This window comes from Colias eurytheme, chromosome 11 (assembly GCF_061535395.1).
Source record: "Colias eurytheme isolate Ceu_HAF_F1 chromosome 11, ilColEury1 Martin Lab GWU primary, whole genome shotgun sequence".
NCBI classification, from domain to species: domain Eukaryota; kingdom Metazoa; phylum Arthropoda; class Insecta; order Lepidoptera; family Pieridae; genus Colias; species Colias eurytheme.
In genome coordinates, this window is record NC_142990.1 from 211,845 (window position 1) to 231,198 (window position 19,354).

General features: G+C 31.4%; 2 protein-coding genes across 2 annotated transcripts in view; one reads left to right on the forward strand and one right to left on the reverse strand.

The window, feature by feature from the left end:
• Positions 1-3,128, forward strand: part of LOC149904301 (neuropeptide FF receptor 2-like) — a 42,851-nt gene extending 39,723 nt beyond the window's left edge. The window contains exons 7-9 of the mRNA XM_090107267.1: positions 259-374; positions 2,128-2,208; positions 2,619-3,128. Of these exons, the coding sequence (XP_089963393.1) occupies positions 259-374; positions 2,128-2,208; positions 2,619-2,792 (371 nt within the window). The 3' untranslated portion in view covers positions 2,793-3,128. The remainder of the gene's footprint in view (positions 1-258; positions 375-2,127; positions 2,209-2,618) is intronic.
• A 2,289-nt stretch (positions 3,129-5,417) lies between these two features.
• On the reverse strand, positions 5,418-17,839 carry LOC149904302 (pickpocket protein 11-like). The gene is made up of 8 exons (XM_090107204.1): positions 17,827-17,839; positions 16,676-16,777; positions 16,443-16,522; positions 15,524-15,797; positions 13,676-13,732; positions 11,401-11,521; positions 8,860-8,966; positions 5,418-5,539 (listed from the first exon to the last, which is right to left on the reverse strand). Exons 1-8 carry the CDS (start codon positions 17,837-17,839, stop codon positions 5,418-5,420), a joined length of 876 nt encoding a protein of 291 aa, XP_089963330.1.
• Between the last annotated feature and the right edge of the window lie 1,515 nt (positions 17,840-19,354).

The window sequence follows — 19,354 nt, forward strand, 5'->3', positions numbered from 1 at the left end:
CATGATTTGAACAAGATCGATGCATAATTTTATTTTTCAAAGCGCTTATGAATCCACTTTTATATAAAGGAGAGTGTGGTTTCACATAAGCAGTCTTAGTTGTAATACTACTTACTTACTAGAGTGGCGCAGGGACCCAAAGTGAGTCTTGGCCTCCGACAATAAGAGCCTCCATTTGACTCTATCCTGAATCCTCTTAGTTGTAATACCTAATATAAATATAGAGCAGTTATTTATTTAAACCATGTTATTGCACAGGTCATGCGAACTCAGCCATCAACCCAATAGTGTACTGCCTGATGACGAGGAACTTCCAGCGCTCGGTGAGGAAGCTGGTCTGCGGCCGCGGCGTGTGCCAGCAAGCCAAGTTTACGGTAAGATATATTTTAAATTTTAATTCTATTATTAATTTTATTTTATTTTAATTTTATTTCATATTTATCTGTAACAGTTTTCTGTTTATCTGTCTGGGTGTATCCAATAATTTTAGAAAATTATGTGAGGCTAGATAATATGTGGAAAATTCCCCTTTGAGTGAAAATGGAACTCGGAATTGAAGTAACAAATAGCAAGCATAAAGGAAACATGCCTAAAATAGATTGTCCGGTTGTGCCAATATTGCCCGTAGTGCTTCCATTGAAAGGAATGGGTAAGGGATTTATCGGTTATTTGAGGTGTATATTACACGACTGGTTTATTTGATTGAAAGATCTATAAATAAAAAATTGAAGAGTTTGTTGTATCATTTTTGTATCATTCTACCCCCGGATTTGCCCTGGTGATCTCGGGATGGAACAAAATAAGATATTACCTTTTCACAACTCAATCAGACATAATTCAAATATAGAAATTATTTTAAATTCTGTACAGGAATTATATTTATTCTGAATATTAAAAACCAAATGAACAATCAAACTCTTACTCTTTCAATTTTTTGAGTAGATTTTTCTAGTTTTACCAGTAAAATTATATTTGGATATGTAAAGTAACGAATGTTAAGTGCAGCTCGTAATATTAAAATGAACGTTCCATACTTTGCATAAATTCGTAGCGAAGCGTAGCCAAAGCGTAGCCAAAGCGTAGCACATGTGACTGTCACACTAGTTTGTTTCCGAAGTTTAAATAATACCTGAAAATTATTCATGTTATACTTCCATATTATGCCAAATACCTGTTTTTGTTACAATATGTTTCATGTCGATTATTTTTTAGATATAATATACCTTCTTTGTAACACGATCTTTCATGTCAACTTATTATTTATAGTATTTAAAATTATTGTGTAAAATACTATCTATAAATAAAAACGTATACACCTATAGTATGTTCCATTAATTCAGTGTTCATAAGAAGGGTGTGTAGTACATGACTATGATGTTAATTAATATTATTAGTCTACGGTCTACACCTAGAGTGAAAGCACTTTAAAATAACTTTCCACTTAGCGTTCCATTTAAGGTTTATTATACGTGTGAAATGAAATACTTAAATAACTGTTACTTAGTAAACTTTTGCTTAGAAATGTGAAACTAGAAAATATATAAATATAGCTTTCTACCGATGTTTTCTAGGAAAGTTCTGAAAGCTCACAAACTTACGAACTTTACCTGTATATAATATGAATGGTTACAAATCAAAAGAAAAAAAGAGTTTGAAATGTAAGAAATATTACGGCTTCACCTGTCAGCAGGTATTTGAAGTAAGTCTGTATTGGTATTTTCTAACTCGCACAGAAAATGGTTAAGCGGCCGGCAAAAGTAATTTCGGGCTATATAAACCCTGTTGTTCCCGAGGGATGGAATTTTTGAATAAACGCGAGCCAGAATCCTGCGAAGGATAAGGATACCACTCTTGCATACGTAAGAGTTTTGTTCTACAGTTTCCTTTATTGTATTTATCCAATTTACTGTGTTTAAAACTTTGGAGGAGTTACTTATAGCTAATTACTTTTATTATACCTTCATATAAAATGGTGATATTATTCTACTTTTAAACCAATTTAAAAGCAGATTGAGGCAACTTTATTAAAAAACCACATAGCAGCAATTGACTATAATATATTTAATTTCCATTGTATAAGATTAATTACAGTACAAAATGAAGCAAACAAATGAGTTGGTTTTGCAGTGGCGGTGCACACAAAAGCCGGACGGGTCGTCAAGCGATTATGAGCTCTATCACGAACCACATAAGAGATGCTATTTGCAGGTAAATTTATGTAATAATCTTGCATATGGAAACACAATAGCAGCTACGAGCGCTTTTGATGTCGTATTTAACAAAATTGTTTTCTGTTTTGTTTGTTTATTGATTATATTTATAATCTGAGTATCATGTTACATGCTAACATTAAAAATCATTGTTATGTTCGTATTGAATCGAATGTCAGATTTAATTCACTAATGTAGGTTATATTGATACAATTTTAACCAGAAGTTGAGGCTGTCAGGGTTACTTTAATTAATAATTATTGGGGTTGTATAATTAGGGTGGTAATTAGAGTGGTGGGTGGAAGTCACAAAAATCCCCAAAACATAAGCACCAGTTTACTTTGAGGAAAATAGCACAGCTCCTCACCTATTTTGTTTGACATGTTGCAAATCTATATCCCATTACAGATGAACTCTCTCCGCTACAACGGGCACGTGCACGCGGCGGGCGTCGCGCGGCGCACGGACACGCGCGCGCTCACGCAGCTGTCGCACGTGACGCGCTCCTCGCGCCGCACCGCGCCCGCGCACGCGCTCTCGCTCGACATGCTGCAGCGGCACGGGCACATCGACATCAAGTGACGCGCGGGCACCGTGCCCAGTGACATGTGCGGGTAAAGGGACAATATTGTGTGTGTTTATGTGACGTCACGCATGCGCTCTCGCTCGACATGCTGCAGCGGCACGGGCACATCGACATCAAGTGACGCGCGGGCACCGTGCCCAGTGACATGTGCGGGTAAAGTGACGATATTGTGTGTGTCTATGTGACGTCACGCACGCGCTCTCGCTCGACATGCTGCAGCGGCACGGGCACATCGACATCAAGTGACGCGCGGGCACCGTGCCCAGTGACATGTGCGGGTAAACGGACAATATTATGAGAATATTACTCGTAGAGAAGACGACACTTGTTAACGTATGATATTATCGACATTAAGTATCGTGATACGTGAGTGATCACCGCGGTCCAAGCGACATCTAAAACAGTAATTATGAACCGTAAGATACGATAGGATAGTGTAAACGCACAACTTAATAGAGGGGTGATAATTACTATATGATATCAAGTACAGCTGTACTTTTAAAATGCATAGACATGAATGAAGACTCATTGCTCAAATGCATGCATGTGTAATTGCGAAACGTGGAATATTCCCTCAGCCTACAACAAAGCAAGCTTCGCTCTAAGGGATGTAATGAGATATCTTACTAGATATTCGGTTTGAGAAACTTCCTCTATAGAATGCGTTCAATTGACATGTATGTACTACAAACTTAGTAGAGGGTCCTCTAGCAAATTGTGTTTCCGTGAATGCCCCTTTGTATCATATCGATTTAATTACTGCATTCAGAATACTTCAGAAATAGATCTTAATTATTAATAGTTAACTAATGAACATAAAATTTGTAAATTGATTCTAATAGAATGTTGATTGAGTGCGGTATTGAAGTGCATCTTTGAATGGCAGTGATCATTAATGGCTCTCTACAGTGATGAAATAATTCGCAAATAGAACGCATATAATTCGTGATTAGAAATGACGAGTTTTGTGTACATCGCTTATTAACTTGGAAATTGAAATGCTATAAGCAAAATACAGAAATAATTCAAATGGATTAGTTACTTGAAAATGTGTGTTCTCTTTGAGCGTAAAAACGTATAAGTATGTTGTACTGATTGTTGATAATATCGAATCTCTCTGATGTAACGTCAAAGAAAATATTGAATAAATGTGGTCTAATTATATTGGTTTTAAGAACCCTTAAAGGAACCAAAGAACGGAGAAGATACTCAATATTGTATACTATTATAATAGAAGTATGTAGTATTAATACGACTAGGTGATAAATAACTATAATTTTTTGTCAGGTGAAATTTGAACTTGAGTTAAATCATTTGTGGTAAATAATAATTATTAGAGCCACTGAATTCTTTTGTATTTCATAGCACCACAATAATGGTAAGCTTTCATTGTATAAAACATTAGATAAATGGGGAAAAACGTAGGGATTGTAAATATTTTAAATATCGAATGTGTAAATAATTTTGTAATTTTCTTATTTATTGTAAAAATAGTAAAATAAGCATATGTAAATTAATTATTTTGTATTGTTCTTTCGTTGTACGATGTAAAATAAATTTATTGGATATGAATAACTTTGTTTGATTTCATTTCATTGCATTCATTTTCAGGTGAGCTTTGATTCGTAATCAAAATTACATATTAGATAATTTTGCTACTACTAAAACATTTTACAAATAAAATCCACAAAGTATGAAGATAGAATTTATTTAAATTACACTCAACAGTATTTATTTTAATATCAATCAAAGCATTAATTGTAATGAACCAAAAACCAAGTCGAGATATTAAGCAGGTATGTTCTGGCATAATTTACTTTTCTTTTTCCGACGAATGTTGTGTATTATTTTTTATTTTTGTGTGTGTAAACTAGTAATATTATACATACCTAATATATATTAAGGTTGTTTGTAACTTCATATAAGTTCCAAGGGAACTTAATCAGTAAATCATTTATTCAGGCCAGGTGAAGGGTGGTGAAAATGATTGATGGTGAACCCTTAGATGAATAGCAATTGTGTTTTGAGGTACTCAGGTTTAAGTTTAAGTGGTTAGAGAACGCATAAATTACCTATGTTATTGTTATTATTGTAGCGTTATATTACAGGTCTTCTATATCTTTACATTTATATCACAGCATGGAGTAAATTTTTTACATAATTTTTCATATTATAAAATTGTGTACAACAAAAGTTAAAAAAATTGTAATGTTGTTCATTGCACTACGTGGCTTGTTCACTTAATTCTTATGAAAAATAAAACAAATATATCACTTTGCAATATTTTTATTTCACACACAACAATATTACGTTTAGGTACAGACATACTTATATAGGAAGAAAATATTTTAAGCTATTGCATAGCTTCTATCGCGGGCCTTGAGCGCGGGGACCGAATCCAGAAATTGCGTAACGAAAAACCTCACGCTCCCCACTCCGACGGGCACGGAGGTGTGGCTTGAAGGCATGCTATGCAAATTGCAATAGCTTAACGCGGCAATCCCCGAATGCCACACGTCTTTTTATTTTAATTTAAGTAACATAGTACGACCTATACATTAATCTTATATTAAAACATTTATAGATTTTAAATCAAACACATCACAAAAAAAAAACTTAAGCTATTTGTCTTTAATTGATTTCCACACATACTTCATCAGAAAGCTGGTAAACAAATAAAATATCTCAAAACATGTGAGGAGCGACGCACCGAAGCTCAGCGAAAAAATGCCGCCGTAAGTCGCTGTAAAAGGAAAGCTCATATTACAAAACAAATAATATGTTTAAATGGATGGCTGGAGGTTAAAGCTTGTTTGTCTGTATATTCTTTATATAGCAAAATATTTTATGAAAGGAAAATATGTTGTTTTTACACTAGATCGCTCGCTGCTAAGTTTGTAAATATTACAAGTATTATGGTTGTAGGTGGTTGGACTTTTATTTAAAACGTAAGAAGAACGGTAAGAATGATTAAAAATGTGTGATTTTATAAGATACCAAATCTTAATTAAATAGCAATTTCATTTCAGCAAACTCTATCATATTATGACATTGTTATATCAGACGCTATTTTGTATAAAGTACTTATTACGAGACAAATATCTGCCAGAATGTAAATATTTTATATAGATTATGTTGACGGAAATCAAAACCTTTCTTTTCTAGTTAAACAAAACATCTATTATACTAAGGATTGTAAGTATATTTTCACATAATAACGTGTCACGTAATCCATATATCAACTGTGACTTGACACACCCCGTTATTCACTTGTTTTTTGTTAAAATAAAAGAGGAACTGCCGAAATTCCGAGTTATTATGTAGGTAATATTCTGTCAACCCATGTCCTACTAATCCTAATAATATTATAAACGTGAAAGTTTGAGAGGATGGATGGAGGTTTATTACTCTTTCACACAAAATCAACTTCTGGATTTGTTAACTTGTTATTATGTACTAGCTGCTCCGCGCGGTTTCACCCCCGTGGCTCCACCCCTGTTGGTCGTAGCGTGATGATATATAGCCTATAACCTTCCTCGATAAATGGGCTATCTAACACCGAAATAAATAATAATAAATTTTTCAAATCGGACCAGTAGTTCCCGAGATTAGCGCGTTCAAACAAACAAACAAACAAACTCTTCAGCTTTATAATATTAGTATAGATTATATTTTCGACAACAATATTGCTTCTAAATTTGGTGTTTAATGAACGAGTTTCATGAAATAAATATTAACCAAGAGTAAAAAGAATAAGGTAAAGTAAAACAACAACAGGATAAAGCGACGAGTGAAAAAAATAATTTTCCTATGTTAAAAAATATATTTTTTTCAATGTCCAATTTATTACAAAGCCCTAACATTCAGGCCAAGTGCTTACACGAGGCAGCGCTGCATCAACTTAAAGAATTTAATAAATTCGTAAGGCGACTACATAAAAGCAGAGCTCGTAGGTGTCTGTTTGAATTTATTTCACAAATAAGTCACATGTACTTTAAGCTTTTGGGCCAATAAAGAGATTTAGACGTGAATATATTACAATTGGATTTTCACAAGGAAGTTACATCCTCAGAAAAGATTATTATAAAGGTTGGTAATTGAGTTAAATTGTTTTTAGTATAGTAGCGTTTATAAGCATTGTTTTTAAGTAGATAAAAAATGGGATACGAACCCGGAGTATCTTTAAAAAATCAATCAATGTTTATAAGATTGATGAACCCCGCTGGTCTGAAACAACAGACAATGTCAAACTTATACTGCGCTTTTCAAAGTAAATGCATTTTATTTCAGTTTTAAAGTTTTTCCTGGTTATTCTTTTTATTAGAAGTAACGCAGAACTTTTTGAAACGATATTTTTAAAGTAATAAACTAATTTTATTTTCATAAAAAAGAAGAGAGGAATATAGATACGTCAAAACATTTTGAATGAGAGATACAATTTTAGTGCAATAAGTTGTTTTCCAATGACATTGGTTCTAATTTAATTAATTTAGTAGTAACTCAGAAGTCGAGTAATTCAGTATTGGCTATCAGAATCACGTATACACTTTTAGTAATTTTACACGTACCTCGCAATTGTATCATGATACGTTATTCAATTACGTCGGGAATGTTCCATTGAAAGACTATTGGAACACTTCTACAAACAATCTAGGTAAATTCAAGTACATATTATTATGCAATCTGAAATTGTCAATAGGGGCAGAATAGCTTTGTAATGTAAGCAACATCGTTTGAATTTTGTGTGAAAGATTGTATGTTAAGTATTTTTTAATTATAGAATAAATGTTCAATAATTATTAGCTTACAACCAGAAGACGGATACAGAATACTTTTTAGCCCTTTTACATTGAAAAAAAAATGAACATGAGTGGAACCGCTAATTTTTTAATAAAAATTTCAATGAAATCTTGCTAGTACATCTTGAAACGCAATAACACAGTCAAAGAGAGCCATTACAGGACTGCCAAGAAACATTAAACAAAGCTGAAAGTACTTCAGTCAACAATAAACGACCCGTAAGCTGTTAAGGCGTGTTTTTAATAGTGTTAGAAGATATTAATTCTCATATGATAATGTTGATAATGTACCGGGAACGTTCAATTATTGAGATTCGGGTGAGGTTAAAGGGCGGGCTAAGTAAACAATAATTAATAAGATACATGATTTTGTACTCGCGTAAAATAAACATTTGAACAAGGAAATAGCTTGCAAAAACCCGTCAAGGAGTTGAAATGAACTTCATAAAAGATTTTGAAGTTTTCCTTGTTAATATACATAAATGTTTACAAGAAATTGTATCAACTAGTAAATCAGTAAATGAGTCAGTTTCTTCGAACTATATAAAAAAAATCCAAAACTGAGTTCGTAGTTTTAATTTAAAAATAAGGCTATAATATTTAAAAGAATGAGAATATTATGTACGTAACTTTAGGGCGAGGAGAATAAATGGATTAAAATCTCCTTTAAATACAATAATTTATTTAAAAATAACCTTATATAACTTCGCAGTACGCCTACATACTAATTAACATCAAATAGGTTTAGCTTGAAATTAACTGTATTTCGAGAGTATTAAAGTATATTATAACTCAGAGGAGTGGTATCCAATTACCGTTATAAATGCGCAGGTAATTATTGTGCCTGTCTTTATATTCTGATACCTGAAGGTTTTATATATACTTTTGAAGGTTTTATATATGTACGTACATATACTTACGTTCTATATACATGGAATGGTAAAAAAATTGAGTATTGTGTCTTGTTTTTTTTTTTTGCGGTTTTTAGCATAGATGCATATATATTGCACTGTTTCACGAAATGATTTTCAATTCATAAGATTCCGTGCCAGATGAAGAAATTTTTATTAGTCAAACTTATTCCTCATGCGCTCTCGAGTTGTTCTTGTATAAAAAAATAAACTAAGAAGAGGGAGAAAGTTGTACTTATTTTTTTTAACTGTAAGACAAAATCTTTTTCAGCCTGCTTGTATTATTGTTGTTGAATAAATCGTGCTTTTAATCAGTTTAAACTGCTTTCCTTTCAAATCTTATTTCAACTCACCGATAAAATAACTAAGGTCCATGAGAAGCATCTGTTTGTAGCAGTTACACGTTGACTTGTCGAAGTATACTTGTAGAGTTGTTATTTCACTCAAGTTGTGATCTTTACTGTAATAATAAAATATATAGGAATAAAATATATTAGACAATTATATCTATTGTGAATTTTAAATAAAATGATGTGATCTAACAAATGTAAATTGTATTATATATTATACTAGCTGTGCTCCGCGGTTTTACCCGCAGTGCTCCGCTCTTGTTATTCTTAGCGAGATGATATATAGGCTATTGCCTTCCTCGATACATGGGCTATCTAACACCGAAACAATTTTTCAAATCGGACCATTAGTTCGCGAGATTAGCGCGTAAAAACAAACAAACAAACTCTTCAGCTTTATAATATTGGTATAGAATATATAGATTATGTCACAAAAGTGGGGGCAAGCGACGTATGCATCAGAGGCTCAATTCAATATTATAATGTAAGCACACTTTCTTTAAAGTGTTCGAAACGACGTAATTAAATATCGCATTTAAAATCAGTTAAACGTCTCAATGGAATCTTTCGTTTCTATAATATTATCTGTATGTGTTATTAATTGAATAATGCAATAGTCTGATGTCATAGTTAAACAAAACCGAGTCAAGTTTGATGACTTCGTAAAGTCAAAGTTCGTGTAGATGTATTTGCTTCAGAATAAGTTAGGATCCAAAACAATTCTACCAAAGTTTTAATTATAAGTAGTTGCGGCAATATATTATAAATTTCGTTTGTAGTGAAAATTAGTTGAACATAAAGTTCTATTATAATTTAGAAGCATCTTGAGATAGCATGTGTGTTTTGTTCAATAGTTTACCCGTAAGATTTACATTCACCTCAATATAATAAATAATTTTCATAGTTAAGAGACTGTTTATGCTAAATTAACTGCATAAATAGGTATTTGAATGAATATCGGTTTTTTGATTGATTGTTTTTTTTCTTGTTACAAAATCTATTCGTTCACAATATATAATTACAAAAATGATTAGACAAACTAAATTACTACTTAAATAAGTGAAATCCTTAACCTAATATTAAGGTAAAACAAAATCATATAAGAAAAGCCTAACAAATTCCTTTGCAAATTGGTGATAAAGAATTTCAATGACTACAACTCAGAAACAAAAGCAATCTGCGTTTAATCAACAACATCGCTTCAAACAAATATTTATTACAACTCGCTGCAAACTACTTCTAAAGGTTTAAAAATAGCCATTTTCATTGTCACGTCTCTTTCAAGATTGATGTGTTTGCATTCTTCTGAGATAATACTTACAATGATGTCATAGTGACTCGAAGGACCTAAATAGATGAGACAACAATTTAAAATATTATGGCAAAAATAATTAAGTATGAAATGAAATAAAATACACAGTGGAAAATAGTAAGTTTTTTTAGCAATACAGCAAAACATATTTTTAGCGATATTTAAAAATCACAACATGTCGAAAACCTATAGAGAAGTTGAAGTAGATTCCTAAAACACTCTTGCGGTTAGTATTTGGTAAGTACGGTGAAATACACGTTACATACTCTAGGTTTCTCAAAATTCATGTTTGCAGCGCTTAGAAAAGTAATACATTTCACAGTAAGTAATAATATGGGCTATTAAATAAATGGAGTTGAATTAGGGTCAGCGCTTGAACGTGATAGCCTTTCCGGGCCTAAAGCATGGCTACGGAACCCAGATAACTCTGATTATAAACGATAAGGTTAAACAAATGGGCTTACGTATATGCGTCCTAATTTACATTCCTACAGACGTAAAAGAGTTTTATTTGCGACATTATATGAATTTAAACTTCTCTATTTTATGTACAAAAGGCTACGATGAGAAAATTATGCTATTTTGTTGTGTTTGGGCAATTTTTTCTCGTTGATTAGCATTCCGGATTGGACGCGGATTTAAATAATGGACTCTTCATAAACAATTGTATACATGAAAAACAAAAGGGTCTGGATCAAAAGTTTTCATAATTAAATCAGCAGATAACATGCACGTGGTAAATACCCATATCATAAGTAATTTGTACTTTGGCATTAAATTAATTAATTTTACATATAACTCGTTAAATTAACAAACAATACTAGGAACGGACCACGCAGCGGCGGCACGTGGAAATAATATTTTCTAATCATTTTACGAAGAGCTGATTATTTCATTCATTTATTGTATTCAATATTCAATTCCATTTTCAGTATTGTTTAAATTTTATTAACATGAAGTGTTACATTTAAAATTATTGATGAAAAAACAGCGATTACGTTATCTATTTTCTATTTCGGGGAGTTAAGCCTAGCTTAGCTTATTGCTAAAATAGCTTTTCAGAAATGCGGGAGCGGTTAGTCTTAAATTATACTTTGTTGTGTTTATTATTATTTTTCACGCTGAGGCCAAGCTTGCAAACCATTCAACTACAAACTCGTTAGTTTGTTCGATAAATAACATGGAAATAGAACTATTAAAACTGCAACACGTACATTTTCAATAAAACTCACATAATATCGTAAGGATAGAAGTCAGGCACCAGTGGCATGACATCGCTGGTGATAGCGTACCGCTTGTCGCGGCACTCCATGTAGCAGACTTGAGTACAGTCGTCGAGTACCATGCCTCTTGCTGTAAGAGATTTAATAGGCATAAGTTGTAGTATTTGCTTTTGAAATAGTCAAGAGTGTATAGTTTTATTTGGAGTGTTAAATAAAGAGGAATATTTCACTATAAATAGTGTTAGATGAAGTTTGTTAAATGCTTTATGTTTATGGAATCCAACTAAGATTTAGCGCCACTTTATGACATCCTAGTTGTTAATTATTCAAATTTTGATTATTTGTTAATCTATACTAGGCAATAATGTTTTTATATAAATTGTATGATGATTTGATGTAAGAGTCAGGCAAAATAAAATAAACGGTTATAAATGGTTGGTTTATATTATAAAAAATCTATACAAGCGTGTTGCATTATCTTTTAAATGTTACAAGAAGAGAACTCATTGTGTAATAAAAAAATATGTTTAATAAAGTTCATAATAGTCCTTTGAACATAAATTTGCTTTATCTAACGGAGCGTTATTCTCGTATTCTGTGAAAGATCTAGTGTTATTGGAAATTCCTGTAAATATGTCGAGTCCTGTTGGAAAGAAATATTATGAAGAAAGTACTGTTCTTGTTGTGTTGTACATAAAGATTTGTATTATACTTGCACTTAACAAGTATATTGCGTTATTCGTGCTTTGAAAATGTTAATAGTTTAGGTGAATTTTTCTTCAGAAATCAGATATTTAAAAAAAATTATAAAGTACGTAAGTACGTAAGTTAATAATAAATTAGATTTAAGTTCATTGCAAAGGTTTTAGTTTAACTATGTATCTGCCCGTATTTACAACATTTTATCTGTACGAGCGTGATGCGAAATAGTTTCTATTATTACAATAGCTTCAGGTACAAGTAAATGATTATGATTATGTTTTTCTTTCGATTATGTTTAATTGTATAAGTGTTATTAATGTGAATGTTGTGTACACCTATAATTGATAAATACATAAGATACAATTAATAAGATAATGTCATCCTATACATAATGTAATGTGTATTAATTGTTGTGTGTTCCATAAATAAATAAATAAGTAAAACATTTTCTATTCAGTGCTTTCAATCAACCAATCTGTTGTATATTTCAAATAATGTAGCTATTATTATTCTACACTAGGACTTAATTCCAAATATAAATACTTTGGGTTCATTTTAAAGAAATAAGTTTCTTATACTGTTTCTTATATTCTATATCAATATTTATAGGTACCGAATACTTTTAATTTTTACTTCACTACTTAGATTTTTTTTAATAAATTAAATTATTGACTATTCAGTCTAATTGGATGCTAGAAATGCTTTCAAAGATATTTCCAAGTTTAAGTTATAACTAGTAATGCAACATCAGTAACGATGTTAATTAAAGAAATAGGTACCTACATAAAATGAAATACAGCGTTACTAAGATTTTCTATCTACAGTAATATTTTTAGTTTATATTATTTAAATATAAAATAAATTAAAACTTCTCGCGTATCAAAGCTTGTCGTTTTCAGACTATTAAAAAGATTTAAAGGTAAAAATAAGTGCATTGACCTGACATCAAACACACCCTTGTCGACTATGTTTGTCTTTGTACCTTTTTAAGAAATTATTATCAAATAGACTTTAAAAACCCATCAAGGAGAAAATATGTTTGATATCAATATTATAAGAAATACATGCAAATAAACGGACGTATTTATTTGCATTATTAAGCCACGCACAGATTTTTATTTCTGAACGAAGAAATTTTTTTACGAAAGCGGATTGTTCTCAACAGGTAGATATTATATTAAAACCAATAATAGATTTATCAATAAAATATAAGCTGATTGAAGTTGAGAATCCAGTTTATAATATTTTCATGTTAGCTAAGTAAAAAGTCGGCTATTAATATATAGGTAAAAAAAAAGACGTGTGGCACTCGAGGACTGCCGCGGTAAAGCTATTGCATAGTAGGTATGCCTTCAAGCCACACCTCCGTGCCCGTCGGAGTGGGGAGCGTGAGGTTTTTCGTTATTTCTCGATTCGGTCCCCGCGCTCATTAAGGACCGCGATATAAACTATGCAATAGCTTAATAATATAATTCTAGATTTAGCACGCATTCCTAAAGTACTTTTAAGTGTTAAAAAGCTAATATTATGTTTAATTTCAGCTCCTTACATTTCTTGTGACAAAATTGGATGCGAGAATTACCTCTAAATTTGTTCAAGCATTCCAGATCTTTGAATTCGCAGATGCGAGTTTCTCGTTCTGAAATAAATATTTCATATTAAATGAATACGACATTAAATTATTCACGGAATAACATTAATTTTAATGGGATGAAATTTGTTTTAGATAACTCCATTGAAGGTTTGTTTATTTTTTACTAGATTTCCGCCCGCGGCTTCGCCCGCGTTTGCAAAGGAAAACCCGCATAGTTCCCGTTCCCGTGGGATTTCCGGGATAAAAACTATTCTATGTGTTAATCCAAGTTACCCTCTATATGTGTGCTAAATTTCATTGTAATCGGTTCAGTAGTTTTTACGTGAAAGAGTAACAAACATCCATACATCCATACATCCTTACAAACTTTCGCCTTTATAATATACATATATATTAGATATTAGATACTAGCTTTCCGCCCGCGGCTTCGCCCGCGTTTTTAAAGAAAAACCCGTTCCCGTAGGATTTCCGGGATAAAACCTATCCTATGTCCTTTCCGGGTATCAAAATATGTCTATACCAAATTTCATGCAAATTGGTTCAGTAGTTCAGGCGTGATTGAGTAACAGACAGACAGACAGAGCTACTTTCGCATTTATAATATTAGTATGGATTAGATAAATCATTATCTACTGCGTATATTCTTGTCATAAAAAATATTTTAGTTGTTTATAAGTTTAAATGAATAATTCAATCTGGCTGAAATTGAGTAAAGAAATAGACTATTATTTGCTATAGTTAAAAATAATGAATAGGCTTCTTTATTATTGCAACGACAAAATATTATTGTAACTGCGTAGTGTGTACAACTATTACTAAGAATTACAACTCCATGTTATTTCGTAATTTCTTATGAAACCATATTGGCAATAAAATGTGTTAACAGCTATTAATTCTTGCGGCTCTTTTGTGAAACCTTTTCGGATTGTGGCAAATCATTTCTTACTTTGTATTTTCACGATTCAAAAGCTTCGAAAAGAAGTCTAGTCAATTTATAACACATGTTAGAGTTACTAAATTTCTTCATGTTCATGCCCTTAATATATTAAATCGGAGTTTTTTAAAATAAGATACATTTAATTTCTTCAAAAGCTAGAGGTAGTAAGTAGTTTATTGTCAATAGCGTGCTTATGCTAGGCTGTAAGCTTTCTGCACCACATACTTTCTTTTTAAACTTGGCACAGGTGCAAATGAGACCGAATTATAGATGTAATAGCTGTATAGTTTGCCCTGACTTTGCTTGTATCGCATCCTTCATTTAAGGTCCTTGTTTATATACAAGTACGTACAAAATACTTCGATAGGTCATTATATATTCTAGTGTAAAACCAAACACAATAAAAGAAAAGACAAGTAATTACAAAAAGTTTCATAAGAGGCTCTCATATAAAATAATTTTGCGCAATTGTGAAAGAACTGAATACTTGTTTTCCAAAAAAGCGTTACTCGTAAATGATTAGAAACTTATAAATAAACGGTTTCTATATTTACTACCTACTATCTACTCTAAATTTATATGATTGGAATGCAAACGACTAGCGAAACTGTTAACCAAATAAATAATTTATTCAGCTCAATCATTAGATAAATTAAAATTATTCGTATTTTTTTTTTCTTTAAATAAAACATCTCGTTAGTATATCTAACGGACACTCGTAAAAGTATCTTATAAGTCTTTGTCTCGTGGAACTTGTTAAAATTCTGTGCGAGTATTGTTCCATTAAGTATTCAACTATAAAGTTTCGATTTAAATTGCCAAAGACTAGAAAAAGTTAACTGAATAAAAGAATCTCTACATTGTAAATAGTCGTACTCCTATACAAAGATTCAACTAACCTTTAGGATACTTATACGGAATACAACCACAATTAGTAAGAAACATTTTCATCCTGCACTCGGTAATACAAGTCTCCGTAGAATATCTGTCAGTATGTTCCAGCAGACCCTCGTCATGGAAGATGCAGCCGCGCTTCTCGACGTCAATGCGTCGGATTTCGTCGTCGCTTTGGAAGATCATTGGTTGGACTTTTATGTCCAGAGATACGCCGATACCGACGTATTTGTATAGCACTGTCACTTCTGGGTAGTCGTTCGGGTCGCATACTAGGATCTGTCGATAATATTGTTAAAAAGGTGGTAACGTATGCCTAAAACTTATTAGTGAAAAATACAGAATGTTTAATTATTATGAAAGAGATAATTACCCTCGTTATATATTTTAAATTTTCTTTTGATTTTGGAAAGATCAACCCTTTTTCTTAATCTTTAATTACAAGTTAATTATATGTCTTAATACGAGCAAACTTTATTCTATTTATAAAGTTTGCTCTATATTTTAAGCTAATCTTTATTTCATTGCAAAGCAATGGAAAAACAGACAATAAATAATTATATGCCGCAATTCTGAATTCTTGAAATTTAACTAATTGAAGACAAAGTTCTTTGTCTTGCACAAGTTAAATATTCAGTTCAAATAATGTTCTGTTCAACTGTAAAGTTTAGATTTTGAAATCTATTGGTTATTCTTATTAGTTGATGAAATAGAAATATTTATCAAACTTTCTCTACAGTCTACAGATATTTTATGCATCGGAGCATTGGTGTAAATTTTATAATATAATGTTTATGAAACTATGTAAAAATGCATTTTTTGCTTACATTGAAGATATGTATATATATATACATATAGCATTTCTCAGGTTTTAAAATGTAAGGACAGTTTAATTAAAAGTTAATATTTTTAAAGGAATATTACCTTTGCGCCATAAAATGGTACTAATGACCAGTTTCCATAGTCATTGGGCTCTACATTCAGCACCACACCGAGGCCTGAACCTCTGAAATAATTATAATGTATTTCTAAAAGTATAAAATTCTTAAAACTTAAACATGTCTATAAGCATAAAATATCATTAGGTATGAAACTAAAAACAGTGTTTCAATTAACATAAAGAATATCTAATTTAAGTTATTTAGTTAATACTTGACATTTTGTACCTCCCCGACTCTGAAGTGACAATGATGTTGCTGCTCTGCTCATTCTCCGATTCATCATCATACCTTTCGATGTCATCATCATCATCTGCAGCACTTAAATTGAATTTATAATATTAATTTGGTAGTTTACTGAATAAACTGTTATAACTGGATGGTAGGTAATACAATATAGGATTATATTGTCTTTGGTAATTCATACCATTTGTAACATAATATTATATTCTATTGTTTCAATTATATTATTATGAATTAATAATAATTAAATCATAGAAAATTATTAATATTTTTAAAACGTCAGATAGGAATTTACAAACACGTTATCATTTTTCAAACGGAATTTACGAGTGTTTGATAAAAGAGAATTTTAAACACGCTGTGAAAGTATTTCTACGACAAAACATTATATGTACGGTCAATTTATTTACATCAAAATAAATATTTTCTTTGTAGTACAATAAAGGCGGCAGGTGGAACCTTGTGACCTTGAGTCGGTCCGTCGATTTAAGTAAGTAATTCCAACAAGAGACAAGTATAGAATAATACTGGACTCTGCCTAAGTTTGTATGTTACATCAAGAAAAAAGTGTAAAATATTTTAGTGTCAGCTGTTTAGTGCAGCAAAAAAAATTGAAGAAAAACAATTTTCTATCATAAAAAAACACTTGATCTACACTACATAATATGTTATCGTTTATTGGTTTATTTTAATAAAACAATTTATGGAACACCATGACCAACGAGATTACTACAACTGTATAGTTTTAAGTTCATAAAGCCCCCACGTAAACGAAGTGTATATTTTTACGTTTAACATTTTTATATTTATTGGAAACTAGCGGTCCGCCCCGGCTTCGCCCGTGGTACATGCTTACGTTTTCTCTACATAAGAACCATCCTCGTACTTCAAGGAATATAATAAAAAAAGAATTATCGAATTCGGTTCAGCCGTTCTCGAGTTATGCGCTTACCAACACATTTTGCGATTCATTTTTATATATAAGATATTAAGTTTTCACAGAGACTTTCAGCTCTCATTGCTGCAAATATTTAAGCTTTTTAACTAAAATTCCTTTCTAGTTTTATTTCTAGCATCATTATCAATTCCTCTTGTGTCTATTTTAACTTGACACTATAAAAACTTACTCGACGGTGTCATCGTTCAAAGCTGCATAGTTGAAAGCACAGCAATGTCCCTCGTAAGTTTTGATCAGTCTGAACAGCTCGCTGCAATCCTTAGCCTTTCTGTTGAAGGAACAGTGTAGGAGCAAATCTTCACACGTTTGATGTACCTATTTTATAATGGAATTAGCAGAATTAGGAGACCTCTGCAGTTAAATTCTAAACATACCTTATTATTTCATACTAATCATAATTTATTTATAATATGGGTTTATTTTCATTTGATAGCTTAAGAAAACGACAATTTTAATAACGTTTGTACTATGTTGATTGATAGTTAGTGTTTATAAATAAAAATTAAGTCCACAATTCATTTTGCAATGAGTTCTCTCAACTGTAATAATATTAGCTGCCTCTATAAGTTAGCTAGCATTCAAACTGATATTTATTAAGTTCATTATCGCTTTGTCTTTATTTGCACTTTCTAGATTAGAGCTTCTTCAAACAAACTAATTTAATTGACATTAAATTTATTTTGTTTGATCATTTTGAAAATTGATTTCTGCGACTTGTTTTTTTATTTGTTTGAGTTGTTTTTGGTTTTAAAAGTTTGTTGACAATATAAAATATACTTTAAACAAATATTGAAAGTATCTGTATAAATATTAACTGTAACATTTATTTATTCAATTAGACTTCTTCTAGAAGCACTTTAATACATCTCGGTTTAGTTGTTATGGTAACTCGTCAAAACATTTTTATAACTTTTAAATTGGTTTGAATGATATTTGTTATATTTTCCCATAATAAATACCGAAATTTCTGGAAATTTCTAGACATTTATATTAGCTCTAAACATATCTATCTAAAAAGAAAATAAGTCCCACCACGTTTTTTGGAATTTCGACTACTCATGTGTATACGAGTGTATTACGCTTGTTTAAAATTAGTCATTCAATAATTGAAAATTTTAATAATTATTTAATTCAATTCAGAAAAGTTGTCGAAGCAAAAAATAAATAAAACGAACGTATTTGCCGTCGTCCACAAATATAGGATATCTGACTTGACATCAATTTGGTTCAACTCAAATAATTGTTTTATCGTTTCCAGTTTATGTTTATTAATATTGATTTAGGAGATGGAATATTGTGTATTGTATTTGCGATTCTGAGCAATCTAATAAAATTTCCTTTAATATCTGCCCCGGCTTCACCCGGGAAAAGAATAGCCTACGTCAGTACTGCATCTTGTATTCACAACTTTCCGTCAGTAGATTTTGTTCAATTTTACCACTACATTATAACTATAATGGCGGCTAATCTAAATATAATATTTTTTTAAGATATTACCTCTTCCATAATGCTCTCCACAGTAAAGTAATGTCGCTTTAAAATAGCCAATTCTTTGGAGAAATCCCTTTGGTTATCTCGTAGTTTGCGATATTCTTTGAGATCTGGTAGATTTTGTAAAAAAAGTTCCACCTGTGATTGCGTAACGTTGTTTGACTTTCTGGAAATTTCCATAACATATTTACAAAAGTTATTTATTC

Excerpts from the sequence above, each read along its gene's own strand:
- LOC149904302 (XM_090107204.1), bottom strand. Across the intron at positions 16,523-16,675 it reads GAGTCGGGGAGGTACAAAAT|GTTCAGGCCTCGGTGTGGTG; the intron begins GTCAAGTATTAA and ends ATTATTTCAGAG. Across the intron at positions 13,733-15,523 it reads TCCGTATAAGTATCCTAAAG|AACGAGAAACTCGCATCTGC; the intron begins GTTAGTTGAATC and ends TATTTATTTCAG.